The sequence below is a fragment of the Taudactylus pleione genome, unplaced genomic scaffold (genome assembly GCF_031769625.1).
Source record: "Taudactylus pleione unplaced genomic scaffold, aTauple2 ptg000116l, whole genome shotgun sequence".
NCBI classification, from domain to species: domain Eukaryota; kingdom Metazoa; phylum Chordata; class Amphibia; order Anura; family Myobatrachidae; genus Taudactylus; species Taudactylus pleione.
In genome coordinates this window covers 12,882,770-12,900,406 of record NW_028284518.1, presented here as the reverse complement: position 1 = coordinate 12,900,406, position 17,637 = coordinate 12,882,770, and the positions used below count along the sequence as shown (strand labels likewise).

At 45.3% G+C, this 17,637-nt stretch overlaps 1 protein-coding gene across 1 annotated transcript in view; it reads left to right on the top strand.

Moving 5' to 3' along the window:
* LY86 (lymphocyte antigen 86) overlaps nt 1-17,637 on the top strand; it is an 87,967-nt gene that overhangs the window by 21,661 nt on the left and 48,669 nt on the right. Inside the window, exon 2 of the mRNA XM_088471782.1 lies at nt 2,713-2,799. Coding sequence (XP_088327908.1) covers nt 2,713-2,799 — 87 coding nt within the window. The remainder of the gene's footprint in view (nt 1-2,712; nt 2,800-17,637) is intronic.

Sequence of the window (17,637 nt, the reverse complement as noted above, 5' to 3'; positions counted from 1 at the left end):
GGGTTCCTGTCAGGAAAAGAGGGACAGGGACAGAGAGACATATAAAAGGAGCTGCCAGCAGAGTGGGAGTCAGTCTGCTATTCCCTCCCTCCAGTGCCTGCCCTCCTGTGACCTGGGCAGCCAGTGAGCAGCGATGAGCTGCCGGGTGCAGGGGGGGCAGAGCCAGAGAGGGAGCCCAGCCGGAGCTGTGGAAGCAGGAGGGACGGTGGTACTTACCGCGTCTTACTGGAAATGCCGGAGAGGCGGCGTCGCGGGAGATGGTCCCGGCGGCGGGGAGGAGCAGAGGGACACACATTGATCGGGGCGTTCCCTGTGAGAGAGGAGGCAGCTGGCTCAGATTGGAGGCCAATGGTCGCAGTGAGACTGCCGGCGTCGTGGAGTAGGAGCCAGCTACAGTTTGCCAGGAGGTGGGGCTTGCAATAGCGGTAAGCAGAGCAGTCGGCAGCAGCTCCCAGTGGGACATCCCAGCAGCAGAGCTGCCAAGAGGAGCAGCGCTGAAAGAAGGCAGTGTAGCGCTGAGGTGACTGTAAGCTGATTTAATCACCAGCGCGGAGGTGACAGTGAGTAGTTATACCTGGCACCCACACAGAGGATAGCAGCACCAATACAGGGGATATTGTAAAGCCATCTTTATTATTATAGACATAGTTCCCTGCATAAATTGGGACAGGAGTACACAACTGGGAGGAGCAGATAGAGCTATATGTATAGGGGTTGCCTATCAACAATTGACTCTTACTGGAAGGAATAATATTTACAGGAAGGGGTGCATACAGCAGTAGGGCTGCCTGGTAACAGTTATGTCCCCGGGGAAGTAGCCACAAGTGAATAGAGAGACGACGATCACAAGCTCCCTGCTATGCATAGTCAGGGGATCAATGGTCAGCAAGTTCAAGCTGAGCTTCTAGTGACAAGCAGGTGGGCAGCAGTAGTAGCGCTGTACCCATAGTATGTAATATTACAACTCATTACCTACTGTATATACTGGTGCTCTGGTTTTACAATACCCTACAGGAGATGGTTATTTAATTTGTGAGATTCATTATCATCCAAGGCATCCGCATAGTTATCACAGGACCTGGACTTTGATGTCAATACAGAGCATCCTTTAATAGTTTGGAGACTTACCCAGAGACTATTTAAATGCTTATAGTGGAAGCTCCGCGGTAGAGCTTTATAAGGACTACTGGACATTTAACAGAGACAAATTTTAACTCATGAACTAAGCTGACATTCCATAGGTTTAAGTCATTTTCTTGCTAGAGCAAGTAAGCTTAGAGTATTAGATGCCTTATTTATAGAAGAAACACAAATATTGTATTCTTTGTGCTTACCTATTGTACTGTTCAAATGTACCACATGTGACTATTGTTGCCATTTATGCTTATAAAGGAAACTTATAACAGTTTATTATTGTGTAATATCTACGTGGAAACAGAAGCTTAGGGAAGTTCCAGTTCAGCAATCTTCTGCGGAGAGAAAGGAAGAAGATGGTGAATGTAATTTCAAAGTAAACTGTATTTGTGCATTGTGTTAACACACTATATTAACCATTGGGTTTTCCCAAGTAGACCCACATAGACCATAAGGGCTTGGGTGGAGGCACTGACAATGGCAATGTACACCACTTAGAGGAATGCTAAGGGTGGGTACATTAGGAGTAACTAGGGAGTTAGTAACCTAGTGACCCTTTAGAGGGTAAAGGGGGGTTACATTTACAGTACTAAAGTGAGAGTTTTTATGTTGCCCATAGCGACCAATAAGATTCTACTTAACATTTAAATAGCACCTTCTAGAAGGTAATAGCTAGAATCTGATTTGTTGCTATGGGCAACATCTCCACTTCTAAAAACTCTCACTGTAGTAAATTTACCCCTAGCAGTCATGTTATGTAGTTGCATAGCTCCTACCTTTAAAATTAGACAAGATCGTCCTGTATCCAGGCGGCGCACATGGGTAAACTAAATAAATCCAGAGGGTTGGAGCGCCATTTGAACTCACAGGGCAGGGGCAAATGCAGGATTTGCATACATTTAACTTGTGAACAATCAATAATAGCATGTGCACATTGTCATTAAGCTATATCCCCTGTATTAAAAAGCATACAGTTTTCAGCATGTCATACCTAGGACTTGAACTCTTAGCCTCATATAAAGCAGTCAGACACCTAACACAAGGAGCTGTTTGCGACAGCATATGATGCCTGGCAATTCTAACTATGTGAAGTAAGGTGTGATTTTCAGTTTAAACCATTGCATCCCACACACTGCAAGCAGCCACACACTAAAAAGGCTATACGTTTAAGATGCCAGCGGTCACTATGCCGACCGCCGGCATCTAGACTACAGAATCCCGGCGTGGGTTAGTTCATACTTACCTTTCAGACGATCAGGATTTCCTTCCACGTCGGGCTGACGCTGCCATGCGGCCGGCGGTATTTCATACCGATTCTCTAAAAAGATCTGCTTAGCTGCAATGGTTTTATACTGACAATTATTACAATCTTGTAAAAAGATGGAGATTGTAGAAAAATTCCCTATTACTAATCAGCAATTTTTAAAGTCATTATAAAACATGAAAACATGTATAGTTCTGTTTGCCTTGATAAACTATATACAAAATGATAAATACAATTACTGCTTTTAAACTTCAGACATTGAACTGCTATTCAAAAATGTTTGCTAATCCAGCAATTGTGCATTTTCACTACAGACCCTCTTCAAGACGCAGGATTTAGTTTTAGTCCTTGTTCCAGAATTCTACCAAAAGATCAGATTCTTAAAATTGGAATGCTGTTAAGTAAGTATATGTACATCATTTTGCACATACAAAGTGTATGTCTGAAACTCCTTAAAAAGATAAAGCAGATGGGCCATAAACATTAGTCTGTCTATAATTGGTACGTGGTGCACACGGGCCCCTGTGTCGGGTTGGGTACGGGATCCCAGAGGTCAGGATGCTGGCGGTCAGAAAACAGACAGCGGCATCCTGACAGTCAGAATCCTAACCCAACTAGGTAAGTGTTCTAACCCTAACCCCCGTTGCCCAGTGGCGTAACTAGGGTATTTGGAGGCCAGGGCAAATTGAAAAATGGACCCCCCCTCGTGCGTGCATCGAAGGCGCGCGTGGTGAAAAATGGGTGTGGCCACAAGAGACGTGGCCACTTAAAAATTGGGCATGTCAGCATGACACACACCTCTTTCTCGTCACTCTGAACATTCATTTCCATTCCATATTAATGCAGTGCCCCTTATACAGTCCCCCCTATGCAGTGCCCCCGTAGTGGTCCCCCAGTAGTGCCCCTTATACAGTACCCCAAGTATGCAATGTCCCCAGTAGTTGTTCCTCTTATGCAGGCCCCCAGTAGTGCCCCTTATTCAGTACCCCCAGTATGCAATGTCCCCAGTATCGGTCCCTCTTATGCAGGCCCCCAGTAGTGCCCCTTATACAGTACCCCCAGTAGTGGTCCCCCCTATGCAGCCCCCAATTAGTTCCCTTTATACAGTGCTTCAGTAGTGGTCCCTCTTATACGGGCCCCCAGTAGTGCCCCTTATACAGTGCCATCAGTAGTGGTCCCCCTTATGCAGCCAACCATTAGTTCCCCTTATACAGTGCCCACATTAATGATCCCCCTTATGCAGTGCCCCATGCAGTAGTTCCCCCTATGCAGTGCCCCCACTAGTGCCACTTATACAGTGCCCCAAGTCGTGGTCCCCCTTATGCAGGTCCCAGTACTGATCACCCCTATCCTGTGCGCCTTATACAGTGCCCCCTGTAGTGGTCCTCCCTATTCAGTGCCCCTAGTAGTAGTCCCCCCTATGCAGTGCCCCTTATATGGTGCCCCCAGTAGCAGTCCCCCCATTCAGTACCCCTAGTAATGGTACCCCCTATGCAGTGCCCTTTAGATTGTGCCCCCAATAGTGGTCCCCCCTATGCAGTGCCCCTAGTAGTGGTCCCCAATGCAGTGCCCCCAGCAGTAGTTCCCCCCAGTAGAGCACCCAGTAGAGGTCCCCCCCAGTAGTGCCCCTCCCGATGCAGTGCCCCCAGTAGTAGTCCCCCCTCCAGTAGTAGTCCCCAGTAGAGGTACCCCCCGATGCAAGGCCTCCAGTAGTAGTCCCCCCCCCGATGCAGTGCCTCCAGTAGTGCAGACACACAAGTAAAAAAAAACACTTATCTGAATCTCTGCTCTGGCTCCTGCTCCCGTCGCCGTCCGCACCTCGGTCTTCCCGGGCTGGCACGCTCTGCATTATGGGAGAAGACATCATAACGTCTATCCCATAACTCACTCATGAGTGAGCTCCAGCCCGCCTCTTGCAGTGGGTGCAGCAGCAGCCAATGAGAGTCTGTCTGACTGTCACTGGCTGCTGAAACACACACATCGCCACTGCATCAGCGGCAATGTGTGTGTAAATGCACTGGCTAGCCTGAGCCCACCACCCACCCTTCGCCTGGCGCTATTGAGTCAACACTCAGGGGAAGGAAAAGGGCGTGGCTGTGCAGCACAGGATGGCGCTGGGCTCAGGGAAGCCTAGCACCAGTCCTGAGTAAATGTGTAGTGTTGACCGCACTCACTGCGGTCAGAACTAGACTGGCTAACTAGGACGGGCCAGGTACCGTGGCTGCCGGTCCCACAGCGCCCAGAGAACGAGCCCCGGCGGCCCTGCTGTAGTTACACCACTGGCGTTGCCCAACCCTATCCCATCCCCCTGTTGCCTAACCCTCCCGCCTGCAGACTAACCCTCCCCCTCACAGCCTATCCCTAACCCTCCCTATAGTGCCTAACCCCTAATTACCCCTTATCCCGAATACTTACCATCAGGATTTTGGCGCCGGGATTCTAACTGCAGCAGTATTCTGAACGCCGGTTTCCCAACCGCCAGGATTGTGACTACATTCCCCTGGGTCCAGGGGGTCCCATGCCGCACACCTTGCACCCATATTATATTATACTTACCCCTCCAGAGTCGCTCGTCGGCCGGTGCTGCAGATAGAAATCACAGGGAAAATGGCCTGGTTGCCATTTTCCCAGAGATTTGCACAGGCGCAAAAGAGAAGTCTCTGGGAACATAGCGTAGACACCAATGTTCCCGGAGAATTGCGCATGCACAAAGACAGAGTCTACTGCGCTGCAGGATTGGAGGGGGCCAGCATGGACGCTGCACACGGACTCCCCTGGCCATAAAACATATGATTGTCATTCAACAGCGGGAAATCACAAAACAGCAAAATCACCTTTTAATAAAAATCAATATTATATCTGAATATTGTAAATGACAGGAAAGTCTACATTTCTAAAAAAAACAAGTTGGCATCAATGTATTATACAGTATTGACAAGTGTAAGTGAATCAAAAATACTCCAAGGGGGGAGTGTAGTATCCTATGAATTTTGAGGCTAATAAATTATGATTTTGCGCTCCTACAGTACATCATATGTATTGCCCAGCAATTTAGAGGGTGAAAAGCCAACCTACCAGCAATGTATGCCAGGTTTAAAACTCACACATTGATGGCTGTTTGGGCAATCTTGATGTGTTTAATAAAAAATTGAATGGAAAAGAAACCAAAGTTTAGCCCTTCCCTAAGAAAATGCTTTTCAGAATCAGATCTGGTCCTCAGTGGGCGGTATGAACGTGCAGCTCACCTGACTAGAAATAATTGCAGAATAACATTGGGCCCAACCTTTTACCCCTAGGTACTAGAGCATTATAAATAACATGTTGTCCTTTATAAATGTGCTAATGTGCTCTAGTGTCCTTAAAATATTATTATTAATGAAGTAGTGCCTCCTTTCAAAAAAAAAAAAATTGTGGCAAACAATCAATCAGGTGTTTTGTTTTACTGTATCTACAAAATAAGATACAGCCAATCAGCAGCTTCAGAGGTCATCACTGGCTGTTACTTATCTTGAAGATAAGACAAAGCTCTAAATCGGTTGTCTGGCTATTAGCTGGCACCACCATAAAAGACAGCGCTATAAATTGAATAGCATGGGCCCATTAGGGGAAAACAAGGGACTACATATTTTTGAAAATGTGTTGTTTCCATTTATTATTAATATTATAAGGTCCAACAGCTGTGATTGCAGCTATCTTGTATGTCAGAACCAACTCTATGTTTTGTCATATATTGTATTTGGTGCGTTTGTGGTGATTTTTGTTATTCCATGTGGCAACTTGTATTGCTTACATTTAAAATATCAAGTTTTTCTGGCGATATTTCTAAGATTTACCCTTTTTTTTTACATATGGCGATATGCAACACTCCCAAACGATTTCAGAAAACCAGCATGCTGAACATTCGCACACCATTACATTTCTCCCCAAAGTGATGTATCAAACCTTGGATAGAGATAAAGTGGTATAGATTTAGGACCTGATTCAGACCGGCTTGCTGCTGGAGGCAGCTCGCAGGTCTGATGGGCGTTTTTTTTTTTTTTTCTCCAGCCCACTGGCAAAGCTGTAGGTGACAACCCACAGTTTGTGCGAGCGGCCTGGGGTTCATCACGATTATCGCAACCATCGGGCTTGTGATGAGATCCTGTTGTAGGGTCTTGACTCCCGCAAGCCCGAGTGGACTTCCTGCTCGCTGGACGGGTCTCGCTCATGTGCACGCCGGAGGCGGCGCATGCGCATTGGGGGACCTTCGACCCGCTTGCGAGCGCTGTGCGCTTGCGAGCGTGTCTGAATCAGGCCCTTAGAGTTTCGTGTCCAGTGCTAACCTTATATGCATATGAGTGTATGATCAAGTGTGTTGTTTTTTAGATGTACATGAAACAAATTATGTTATAAATGGATGTTTAATATATATAAATGAATGAAGAAGGAGTCACAATGCTACTGCCGATAAATAAATGTCCAAAGGCTACAATAATGTTCTGTTGTTGATAATGGCTCTTAGTGGGTAAGGTAAGAAGGCTCCTTAGGGTGCCTCTTTCTGTAGGGCACAATTGTGTGTCTACGTCTCCCTATGGCCAGATTGGGTGCTCATCCATAGTGTGTAGGGGACGGCCCAGAATGTTGGTCTTTTCTTAAAATAGGGTTGCACTTTTAGGGTGTCCCTTTCACTAAGTGCCTATGTTTCCCTTTTACCACTGAAATGTGACAACCCGAGTTGGTCCGGTAGTGAATGACCGTTCTAAGTATCCACTGGGTGGGTGCGCCGGTAATCTGTTGCTGTTGCCTGGGTGATTGTAGGCAATGCCGGGTGGCTGTGCTGTGACACTACGGTATCTCACACAGCACAGCCACCCGGCATCGCCTACAATAACCAAAGCAACAGCAACAGATTACCGGCGCTCCCACCCAGTGGATACTTAGAACGGTCATTCTCTACCGGACCAACTCGGGTTGTCACATTTCAGTGGTAAAAGGGAAACATAGGATTTGCAACTGAAGTGAATAGAGGCCAAAATATGAAAATTCTGTCAATGTCCCAATATTTATGGACCTGACTGTATATATATTAAACATCCATTTTTAACATAATTTGTCTCATGTACATCTAAAAAACAACACACTTGATTATACACTCATACGCATATAAGGTTAGCGCTGGACATGAAACTCTAAATCTATACCACATATTTCCTAAGTCTGGACAACTCTGTGCCTAGCAGCTTCCGAGACATTTGGTGGGGACACTGTAGCGCTTGTGTAAAATACCTCAGGAAAACATAGAGATAAAGTGGAGCGGTTGCCCAAAGCAACCAATCAGCTTCTGTAATTTTAATTGATTGGTTGCTTTCGGCAAGTTCTTCACTTTATCTCTCTCCAAACTTGATACAGTACACCCCCCCCCCCACCAAGTATTCTCATCAAATGAGCTATAGATAAGTTACTAAATTTTTTAAATAAAGATTCAAGTTTTTACCTTCAGTTTCTAAATAACAGTTCCTCACCTAACAACATACACCAACTGCAGTGAGATGGCACTGATACAATTCTTCATATACTGAATGTTGTGATTCTTATCTTGTAAGAAATAATGTATCCAAGCAAGATAATACTAAGCAGGTCCAACATGCAAAGTAGGTAGCACTAAGAAGGAATCCTCCTATTAACACATAAATACCAAAGCAAATTAGAATTTATTAAATAATCTGAATTCCACAAAATACTATTATTATTTTATTTTTTATTATTAGGGGTAAATTTACTAAGATTCGACTTTGGTCGAGTTTGTTTTTTTATTTTAATCTTGATTTGCATCGCAGAATCTCAGGTGATTTTCCCATTTTTCATCTCGCAAGAAGTGAGTTAAGCTGAAAGTGAGTTAGGCGATTGTGATGCAGATCGAGATATCTCCCCCGAGATGCAAGTTAAAATGAGATTACTTACCCGAGATTGCAGTGTTTTCTCTCTGCAAATCTCTCCCAAGCTAGCAGCCTGCACATATCAGTGAGATATGTGAAGGCTGCTTGTGTGTTATACCTGTAAAAGAAGGGTTACATTAAGAAGAAAAAAAACATAACCCCCCCCCAAAAAAAAGCATAACCAGCCCAGGACGAGCAAGGTTCCCCCGTAATTTCAGAACCAGCACCTGGCTGCAGGGCCAATGCTGGTTTTAAATATAGGGGGGGAAAAAATGAGTAGGGGTCCCCCTATATTTGAAACCAGCACCGGACCCAAACCGATCAGGGTGTAATGCCACAGCCATGAGACCCTATTGCCGGGTCTCCATGGCCAAAGCATTCTCACCCAAGCTGGTCAGGCCAAGACAGGGATCTCAGGGGAGGTCGGGACCCCCAATAAAGGGGTCCCTCCTCTCCCAAAATCCCAGGCTTGGTCTGAAACCCGGGGCTTTTCCCCGCCCCCTTTGGCTGTAGGTACTGGGGTAATAAAGTGTAAAATAGTAGAAAACTATTGTATTTTACAGTGGGACTACAGATACCAGCATGCCTGCCCTTTTGCACTTGCAAATGCCAGCAGGCGGGCAGCACCCGTACACCAACTGTAAAATAAATAGTTAAAAAAGACAGAACACATACACCATATATAGTAGAGCTTTGTTAAATACCTACCTCACTCAAACATACTACCTACTGCCAGATGTTCACGTCCACTTGTCCCCGTAGATCCCGTTTGGAGTACCTGAAAAAACGATCTTATACCCCCACCCACAAACGGCACTTCCTGTCAATCACTCTGTGATGGGTCTGCATAGTCACTGTGAACACAATCCCGATCGCAGTGGCTAGTTCGCGCAGTACGCAACAATCGGCGGATTGTGTGCATATTAGCAATTGCGCTCAATGCTGAATCAGGCCCTGAGTTAATGGATCAAGGAGTGCAGGAAAAGCACTAAGAGGGAGACCCTGCTTGCAAGAGCTTATGTTCTAAAGGAATTTAAGAATGCTAACAGGTGCTTTGGTAGTGAAACCTGTGATGTTTATGCCTTAAAGCTCCCTGACAGGACACTGGGCCTGATTCAGAGTTGTACACATACCCAATTTACGTACATCTTCGATCTGCCCCTTATATGGTGCCCCCAGTAGCAGTCCCCCCATTCAGTACCCCTAGTAATGGTACCCCCTATGCAGTGCCCTTTAGATTGTGCCCCCAATAGTGGTCCCCCCTATGCAGTGCCCCTAGTAGTGGTCCCCAATGCAGTGCCCCCAGCAGTAGTTCCCCCCAGTAGAGCACCCAGTAGAGGTCCCCCCCAGTAGTGCCCCTCCCGATGCAGTGCCCCCAGTAGTAGTCCCCCCTCCAGTAGTAGTCCCCAGTAGAGGTACCCCCCGATGCAAGGCCTCCAGTAGTAGTCCCCCCCCCCGATGCAGTGCCTCCAGTAGTGCAGACACACAAGTAAAAAAAAACACTTATCTGAATCTCTGCTCTGGCTCCTGCTCCCGTCGCCGTCTGCACCTCGGTCTTCCCGGGCTGGCACGCTCTGCATTATGGGAGAAGACATCATAACGTCTATCCCATAACTCACTACAGGAGCCGGAAGGCGGAGCTCATGAGTGAGCTCCAGCCCGCCTCTTGCAGTGGGTGCAGCAGCAGCCAATGAGAGTCTGTCTGACTGTCACTGGCTGCTGAAACACACACATCGCCACTGCATCAGCGGCAATGTGTGTGTAAATGCACTGGCTAGCCTGAGCCCACCACCCACCCTTCGCCTGGCGCTATTGAGTCAACACTCAGGGGAAGGAAAAGGGAGCGGCTGTGCAGCACAGGATGGCGCTGGGCTCAGGGAAGCCTAGCACCAGTCCTGAGTAAATGTGTAGTGTTGACCGCACTCACTGCGGTCAGAACTAGACTGGCTAACTAGGACGGGCCAGGTACCGTGGCTGCCGGTCCCACAGCGCCCAGAGAACGAGCCCCGGCGGCCCTGCTGTAGTTACACCACTGGCGTTGCCCAACCCTATCCCATCCCCCTGTTGCCTAACCCTCCCGCCTGCAGACTAACCCTCCCCCTCACAGCCTATCCCTAACCCTCCCTATAGTGCCTAACCCCTAATTACCCCTTATCCCGAATACTTACCATCAGGATTTTGGCGCCGGGATTCTAACTGCAGCAGTATTCTGAACGCCGGTTTCCCAACCGCCAGGATTGTGACTACATTCCCCTGGGTCCAGGGGGTCCCATGCCGCACACCTTGCACCCATATTATATTATACTTACCCCTCCAGAGTCGCTCGTCGGCCGGTGCTGCAGATAGAAATCACAGGGAAAATGGCCTGGTTGCCATTTTCCCAGAGATTTGCACAGGCGCAAAAGAGAAGTCTCTGGGAACATAGCGTAGACACCAATGTTCCCGGAGAATTGCGCATGCACAAAGACAGAGTCTACTGCGCTGCAGGATTGGAGGGGGCCAGCATGGACGCTGCACACGGACTCCCCTGGCCATAAAACATATGATTGTCATTCAACAGCGGGAAATCACAAAACAGCAAAATCACCTTTTAATAAAAATCAATATTATATCTGAATATTGTAAATGACAGGAAAGTCTACATTTCTAAAAAAAACAAGTTGGCATCAATGTATTATACAGTATTGACAAGTGTAAGTGAATCAAAAATACTCCAAGGGGGGAGTGTAGTATCCTATGAATTTTGAGGCTAATAAATTATGATTTTGCGCTCCTACAGTACATCATATGTATTGCCCAGCAATTTAGAGGGTGAAAAGCCAACCTACCAGCAATGTATGCCAGGTTTAAAACTCACACATTGATGGCTGTTTGGGCAATCTTGATGTGTTTAATAAAAAATTGAATGGAAAAGAAACCAAAGTTTAGCCCTTCCCTAAGAAAATGCTTTTCAGAATCAGATCTGGTCCTCAGTGGGCGGTATGAACGTGCAGCTCACCTGACTAGAAATAATTGCAGAATAACATTGGGCCCAACCTTTTACCCCTAGGTACTAGAGCATTATAAATAACATGTTGTCCTTTATAATTGTGCTAATGTGCTCTAGTGTCCTTAAAATATTATTATTAATGAAGTAGTGCCTCCTTTCAAAAAAAAAAAAATTGTGGCAAACAATCAATCAGGTGTTTTGTTTTACTGTATCTACAAAATAAGATACAGCCAATCAGCAGCTTCAGAGGTCATCACTGGCTGTTACTTATCTTGAAGATAAGACAAAGCTCTAAATCGGTTGTCTGGCTATTAGCTGGCACCACCATAAAAGACAGCGCTATAAATTGAATAGCATGGGCCCATTAGGGGAAAACAAGGGACTACATATTTTTGAAAATGTGTTGTTTCCATTTATTATTAATATTATAAGGTCCAACAGCTGTGATTGCAGCTATCTTGTATGTCAGAACCAACTCTATGTTTTGTCATATATTGTATTTGGTGCGTTTGTGGTGATTTTTGTTATTCCATGTGGCAACTTGTATTGCTTACATTTAAAATATCAAGTTTTTCTGGCGATATTTCTAAGATTTACCCTTTTTTTTTACATATGGCGATATGCAACACTCCCAAACGATTTCAGAAAACCAGCATGCTGAACATTCGCACACCATTACATTTCTCCCCAAAGAGATGTATCAAACCTTGGATAGAGATAAAGTGGTATAGATTTAGGGCCTGATTCAGACCGGCTTGCTGCTGGAGGCAGCTCGCAGGTCTGATGGGCGTTTTTTTTTTTTTTTCTCCAGCCCACTGGCAAAGCTGTAGGTGACAACCCACAGTTTGTGCGAGCGGCCTGGGGTTCATCACGATTATCGCAACCATCGGGCTTGTGACGAGATCCTGTTGTAGGGTCTTGACTCCCGCAAGCCCGAGTGGACTTCCTGCTCGCTGGACGGGTCTCGCTCATGTGCACGCCGGAGGCGGCGCATGCGCATTGGGGGACCTTCGACCCGCTTGCGAGCGCTGTGCGCTTGTGAGCGTGTCTGAATCAGGCCCTTAGAGTTTCGTGTCCAGTGCTAACCTTATATGCATATGAGTGTATGATCAAGTGTGTTGTTTTTTAGATGTACATGAAACAAATTATGTTATAAATGGATGTTTAATATATATAAATGAATGAAGAAGGAGTCACAATGCTACTGCCGATAAATAAATGTCCAAAGGCTACAATAATGTTCTGTTGTTGATAATGGCTCTTAGTGGGTAAGGTAAGAAGGCTCCTTAGGGTGCCTCTTTCTGTAGGGCACAATTGTGTGTCTACGTCTCCCTATGGCCAGATTGGGTGCTCATCCATAGTGTGTAGGGGACGGCCCAGAATGTTGGTCTTTTCTTAAAATAGGGTTGCACTTTTAGGGTGTCCCTTTCACTAAGTGCCTATGTTTCCCTTTTACCACTGAAATGTGACAACCCGAGTTGGTCCGGTAGTGAATGACCGTTCTAAGTATCCACTGGGTGGGTGCGCCGGTAATCTGTTGCTGTTGCCTGGGTGATTGTAGGCAATGCCGGGTGGCTGTGCTGTGACACTACGGTATCTCACACAGCACAGCCACCCGGCATCGCCTACAATAACCAAAGCAACAGCAACAGATTACCGGCGCTCCCACCCAGTGGATACTTAGAACGGTCATTCTCTACCAGACCAACTCGGGTTGTCACATTTCAGTGGTAAAAGGGAAACATAGGATTTGCAACTGAAGTGAATAGAGGCCAAAATATGAAAATTCTGTCAATGTCCCAATATTTATGGACCTGACTGTATATATATTAAACATCCATTTTTAACATAATTTGTCTCATGTACATCTAAAAAACAACACACTTGATTATACACTCATACGCATATAAGGTTAGCGCTGGACATGAAACTCTAAATCTATACCACATATTTCCTAAGTCTGGACAACTCTGTGCCTAGCAGCTTCCGAGACATTTGGTGGGGACACTGTAGCGCTTGTGTAAAATACCTCAGGAAAACATAGAGATAAAGTGGAGCGGTTGCCCAAAGCAACCAATCAGCTTCTGTAATTTTAATTGATTGGTTGCTTTCGGCAAGTTCTTCACTTTATCTCTCTCCAAACTTGATACAGTACACCCCCCCCCCCCACCAAGTATTCTCATCAAATGAGCTATAGATAAGTTACTACATTTTTTAAAAAAGATTCAAGTTTTTACCTTCAGTTTCTAAATAACAGTTCCTCACCTAACAACATACACCAACTGCAGTGAGATGGCACTGATACAATTCTTCATATACTGAATGTTGTGATTCTTATCTTGTAAGAAATAATGTATCCAAGCAAGATAATACTAAGCAGGTCCAACATGCAAAGTAGGTAGCACTAAGAAGGAATCCTCCTATTAACACATAAATACCAAAGCAAATTAGAATTTATTAAATAATCTGAATTCCACAAAATACTATTATTATTTTATTTTTTATTATTAGGGGTAAATTTACTAAGATTCGACTTTGGTCGAGTTTGTTTTTTTATTTTAATCTTGATTTGCATCGCAGAATCTCAGGTGATTTTCCCATTTTTCATCTCGCAAGAAGTGAGTTAAGCTGAAAGTGAGTTAGGCGATTGTGATGCAGATCGAGATATCTCCCCCGAGATGCAAGTTAAAATGAGATTACTTACCCGAGATTGCAGTGTTTTCTCTCTGCAAATCTCTCCCAAGCTAGCAGCCTGCACATATCAGTGAGATATGTGAAGGCTGCTTGTGTGTTATACCTGTAAAAGAAGGGTTACATTAAGAAGAAAAAAAACATAGCCCCCCCCAAAAAAAAAAGCATAACCAGCCCAGGACGAGCAAGGATCCCCCGTAATTTCAGAACCAGCACCTGGCTGCAGGGCCAATGCTGGTTTTAAATATAGGGGGGGAAAAAATGAGTAGGGGTCCCCCTATATTTGAAACCAGCACCGGACCCAAACCGATCAGGGTGTAATGCCACAGCCATGAGACCCTATTGCCGGGTCTCCATGGCCAAAGCATTCTCACCCAAGCTGGTCAGGCCAAGACAGGGATCTCAGGGGAGGTCGGGACCCCCCAAAAATGGGGTCCCTCCTCTCCCAAAATCCCAGGCTTGGTCTGAAACCCGGGGCTTTTCCCCGCCCCCTTTGGCTGTAGGTACTGGGGTAATAAAGTGTAAAATAGTAGAAAACTATTGTATTTTACAGTGGGACTACAGATACCAGCATGCCTGCCCTTTTGCACTTGCAAATGCCAGCAGGCGGGCAGCACCCGTACACCAACTGTAAAATAAATAGTTAAAAAAGACAGAACACATACACCATATATAGTAGAGCTTTGTTAAATACCTACCTCACTCAAACATACTACCTACTGCCAGATGTTCACGTCCACTTGTCCCCGTAGATCCCGTTTGGAGTACCTGAAAAAACGATCTTATACCCCCACCCACAAACGGCACTTCCTGTCAATCACTCTGTGATGGGTCTGCATAGTCACTGTGAACACAATCCCGATCGCAGTGGCTAGTTCGCGCAGTACGCAACAATCGGCGGATTGTGTGCATATTAGCAATTGCGCTCAATGCTGAATCAGGCCCTGAGTTAATGGATCAAGGAGTGCAGGAAAAGCACTAAGAGGGAGACCCTGCTTGCAAGAGCTTATGTTCTAAAGGAATTTAAGAATGCTAACAGGTGCTTTGGTAGTGAAACCTGTGATGTTTATGCCTTAAAGCTCCCTGACAGGACACTGGGCCTGATTCAGAGTTGTACACATACCCAATTTACGTACATCTTCGATGCTTGGCTATATGCGCATGCAGAGTATCTGTACTGCGCATGTGCAGATCTGTCTCTTCAACGTGGTCACAGTGCCTCCTAAGCCACAACATGATTGGCATGCTTCTTATACACTATCCAGTGCATAAGGAGACCTATATGTACATATATGTCCAGGATAGTGCTTGGTTCTTCTGCTTCTTCCTCAGGCTCCCAGTTTGCTGGAATGGTGGCCACATCTGAAATAAAAACACATTCAGCTCAGGCAGGATGGCCCTACTGCCGCATTTAATGGCTCACTGTGATCGCTGGTCCTGTATATGTTGGAATTATGACACACAATACACTTTGTATATTAAAGCTGGTTAAGTGCTAATTATACCCTCTCCATGGACTGGCAACACTCACTCTAAAATCAAGCATTTGAAACCCCCCCTCTAGAAATTCTGTGTTTGCCACTGGAACAACTACTGTACCTACAATAAAGATGAGACTTCATCTTACACCATAGCCAGAGTGCTCAAAGCGCTATATATTAAAGTTTACTTGTTGGACTGTCAGCATTGCTATACAGTGGTCAATGACTACCACTGGTTGTTTTGTTACAGAATATATCTTCCTTCAGAGATAATATAAAGTCAGTTCAAATTCCTATTGTTGTTAAGGGTTGGGTATGAAATCCCGGCTGTCGGGATGCTGCTGGTCAGAATATCGACAGCGGCTTACCAAGAGCCAAAATCCCGACACCCATAGGAATGAATGGTAAGTGTTTTCCTAACCCCTGCCCTAACCCTAACCCTCCCTCCTCGATGTCTAACCCTAACCCTCCCTAGTGCCTAAGCCTAACCTCCACCTCCGCATGCCGGGATGCCGACTACATCCCGTTGTTATAGCTATGCTTTTTGGAAGCTTAATTGGTATAACATTTAATCCATCGGAACAATTTGAGTAAGTTAAACATGTTGTTATGCTCCTTTATTGATTAAATTGTGTCATAAATATTTTACTCGCTCAAGAGCTGTGTTATTGCTATGATTAGAATTAAAGAATGTGTACAATTGTGGAATGAAGACAGGAGACTAAGAGATTCAGCCAGAGGAGTATTAAATTTTGAGGCTTGTCACTATTGTTGTGTAGTCATTAAGCTAGAGTACCACCAATGGTGATGGAGATTGCCTGTGTGGAGTGCAGTTTGGCAAGTTAAAACAAACTGTAAGGCAGATTTTGGCCTCTTTATTCCAGTTTCCAAGGACAGGGAAGTACCTGACGGCCATTGTATAGTCTATTGTTTGAACGTTTTACTGGTGTGCTTTTGTTTGCATTTTTTCTGCATTTTTGTTCCTCTAGCTTTCACTAACTGTTTCCTCCATTTTGCTTCCTCTATTATTTATCTTACTTAGATTTTTCTGCTATTTCTATTTTTTTTCTCTTGATTCCGGTTCCTTCTTCCCTTTTTTTTTATCCCTAATTCCGTGTACTGTCTTTATTCATTGGTGGTAGTGGTTGCACCGGCCATGCCTAGGCTTAAGCATTACCCACTTTTAGGATGCTGATGGTATAAGGGTGAGTGGGGGGCTGCTGTCCACCCTGTTTCTTCCCAGTTGAGAAGCACGCAGCAGGCTCAGCTCTGTGGTTGTGTTACACAAGCCCTTGGGATGCAGCCTGCTCCCAACTGTCACAGTAGAGATGGCCATTGACCATTATTGGTTTCACAACCATTGATGGCCAATAACATGTTTTACCATTGAAGGTAGGCCGCAAATGCCGAACTATCAATGGCAGTGCTCCAATGTTGGAAAAAATTGGCAGCAGCCCATTTTTATTATGTCTGCTCATGCGCAGCGCTCAAACCATTGATGGCTAACCGTCGATGTTATACTTCCGATGGTTAAAAACCATTGACCATCAATGGTAAGGGTGTTGCTGCAGCCGGAGCTGTTAGTGCGGCTTTGGCCAAATAGGCTGTTGCTTTGATCTAATAGAAATAAACAAGAGGTAGTATACAGGCGCTGAGAAGGGCTGTCAACTCCAAGCTGCTACTGTGTAGGGCTAGTCAGGCCCACTTGTTGCTATTATATCAGCTATACGGGACAGTGAATTTCACAAGTGTTATTGTCTATCATTGAGACATATATTTTATCCGGGAGCGTATATATGATATCATATGCCTGTATGGACATGCAATCAGGGTGGAATACTGTCCTAATATTTTAGCTTGCTGATTTACAGCTCATTTTTATTGTGTTTTCTATCAATTGCTTTTTATACTATATTTGTTTTTAATAAATATTACCAATTGATTATGTAATTAGACGTATATAAATTCATTTATAACATCAAAAGCACTACTACCCACTTTGTGTTGCTTTGATCTGTCTGTCTGGTGGGGGCCACTGATGATGGTGATGGGGTGGGGCCTCCTGCCGCTGATTGCATAACAAAGTAGTTCTGACTGCACACCTTTGCAGTAAGGCTCTGGTCCCTACTGGGGTAGTTGGATTTGTAGGGCCCCCTGAGGGAG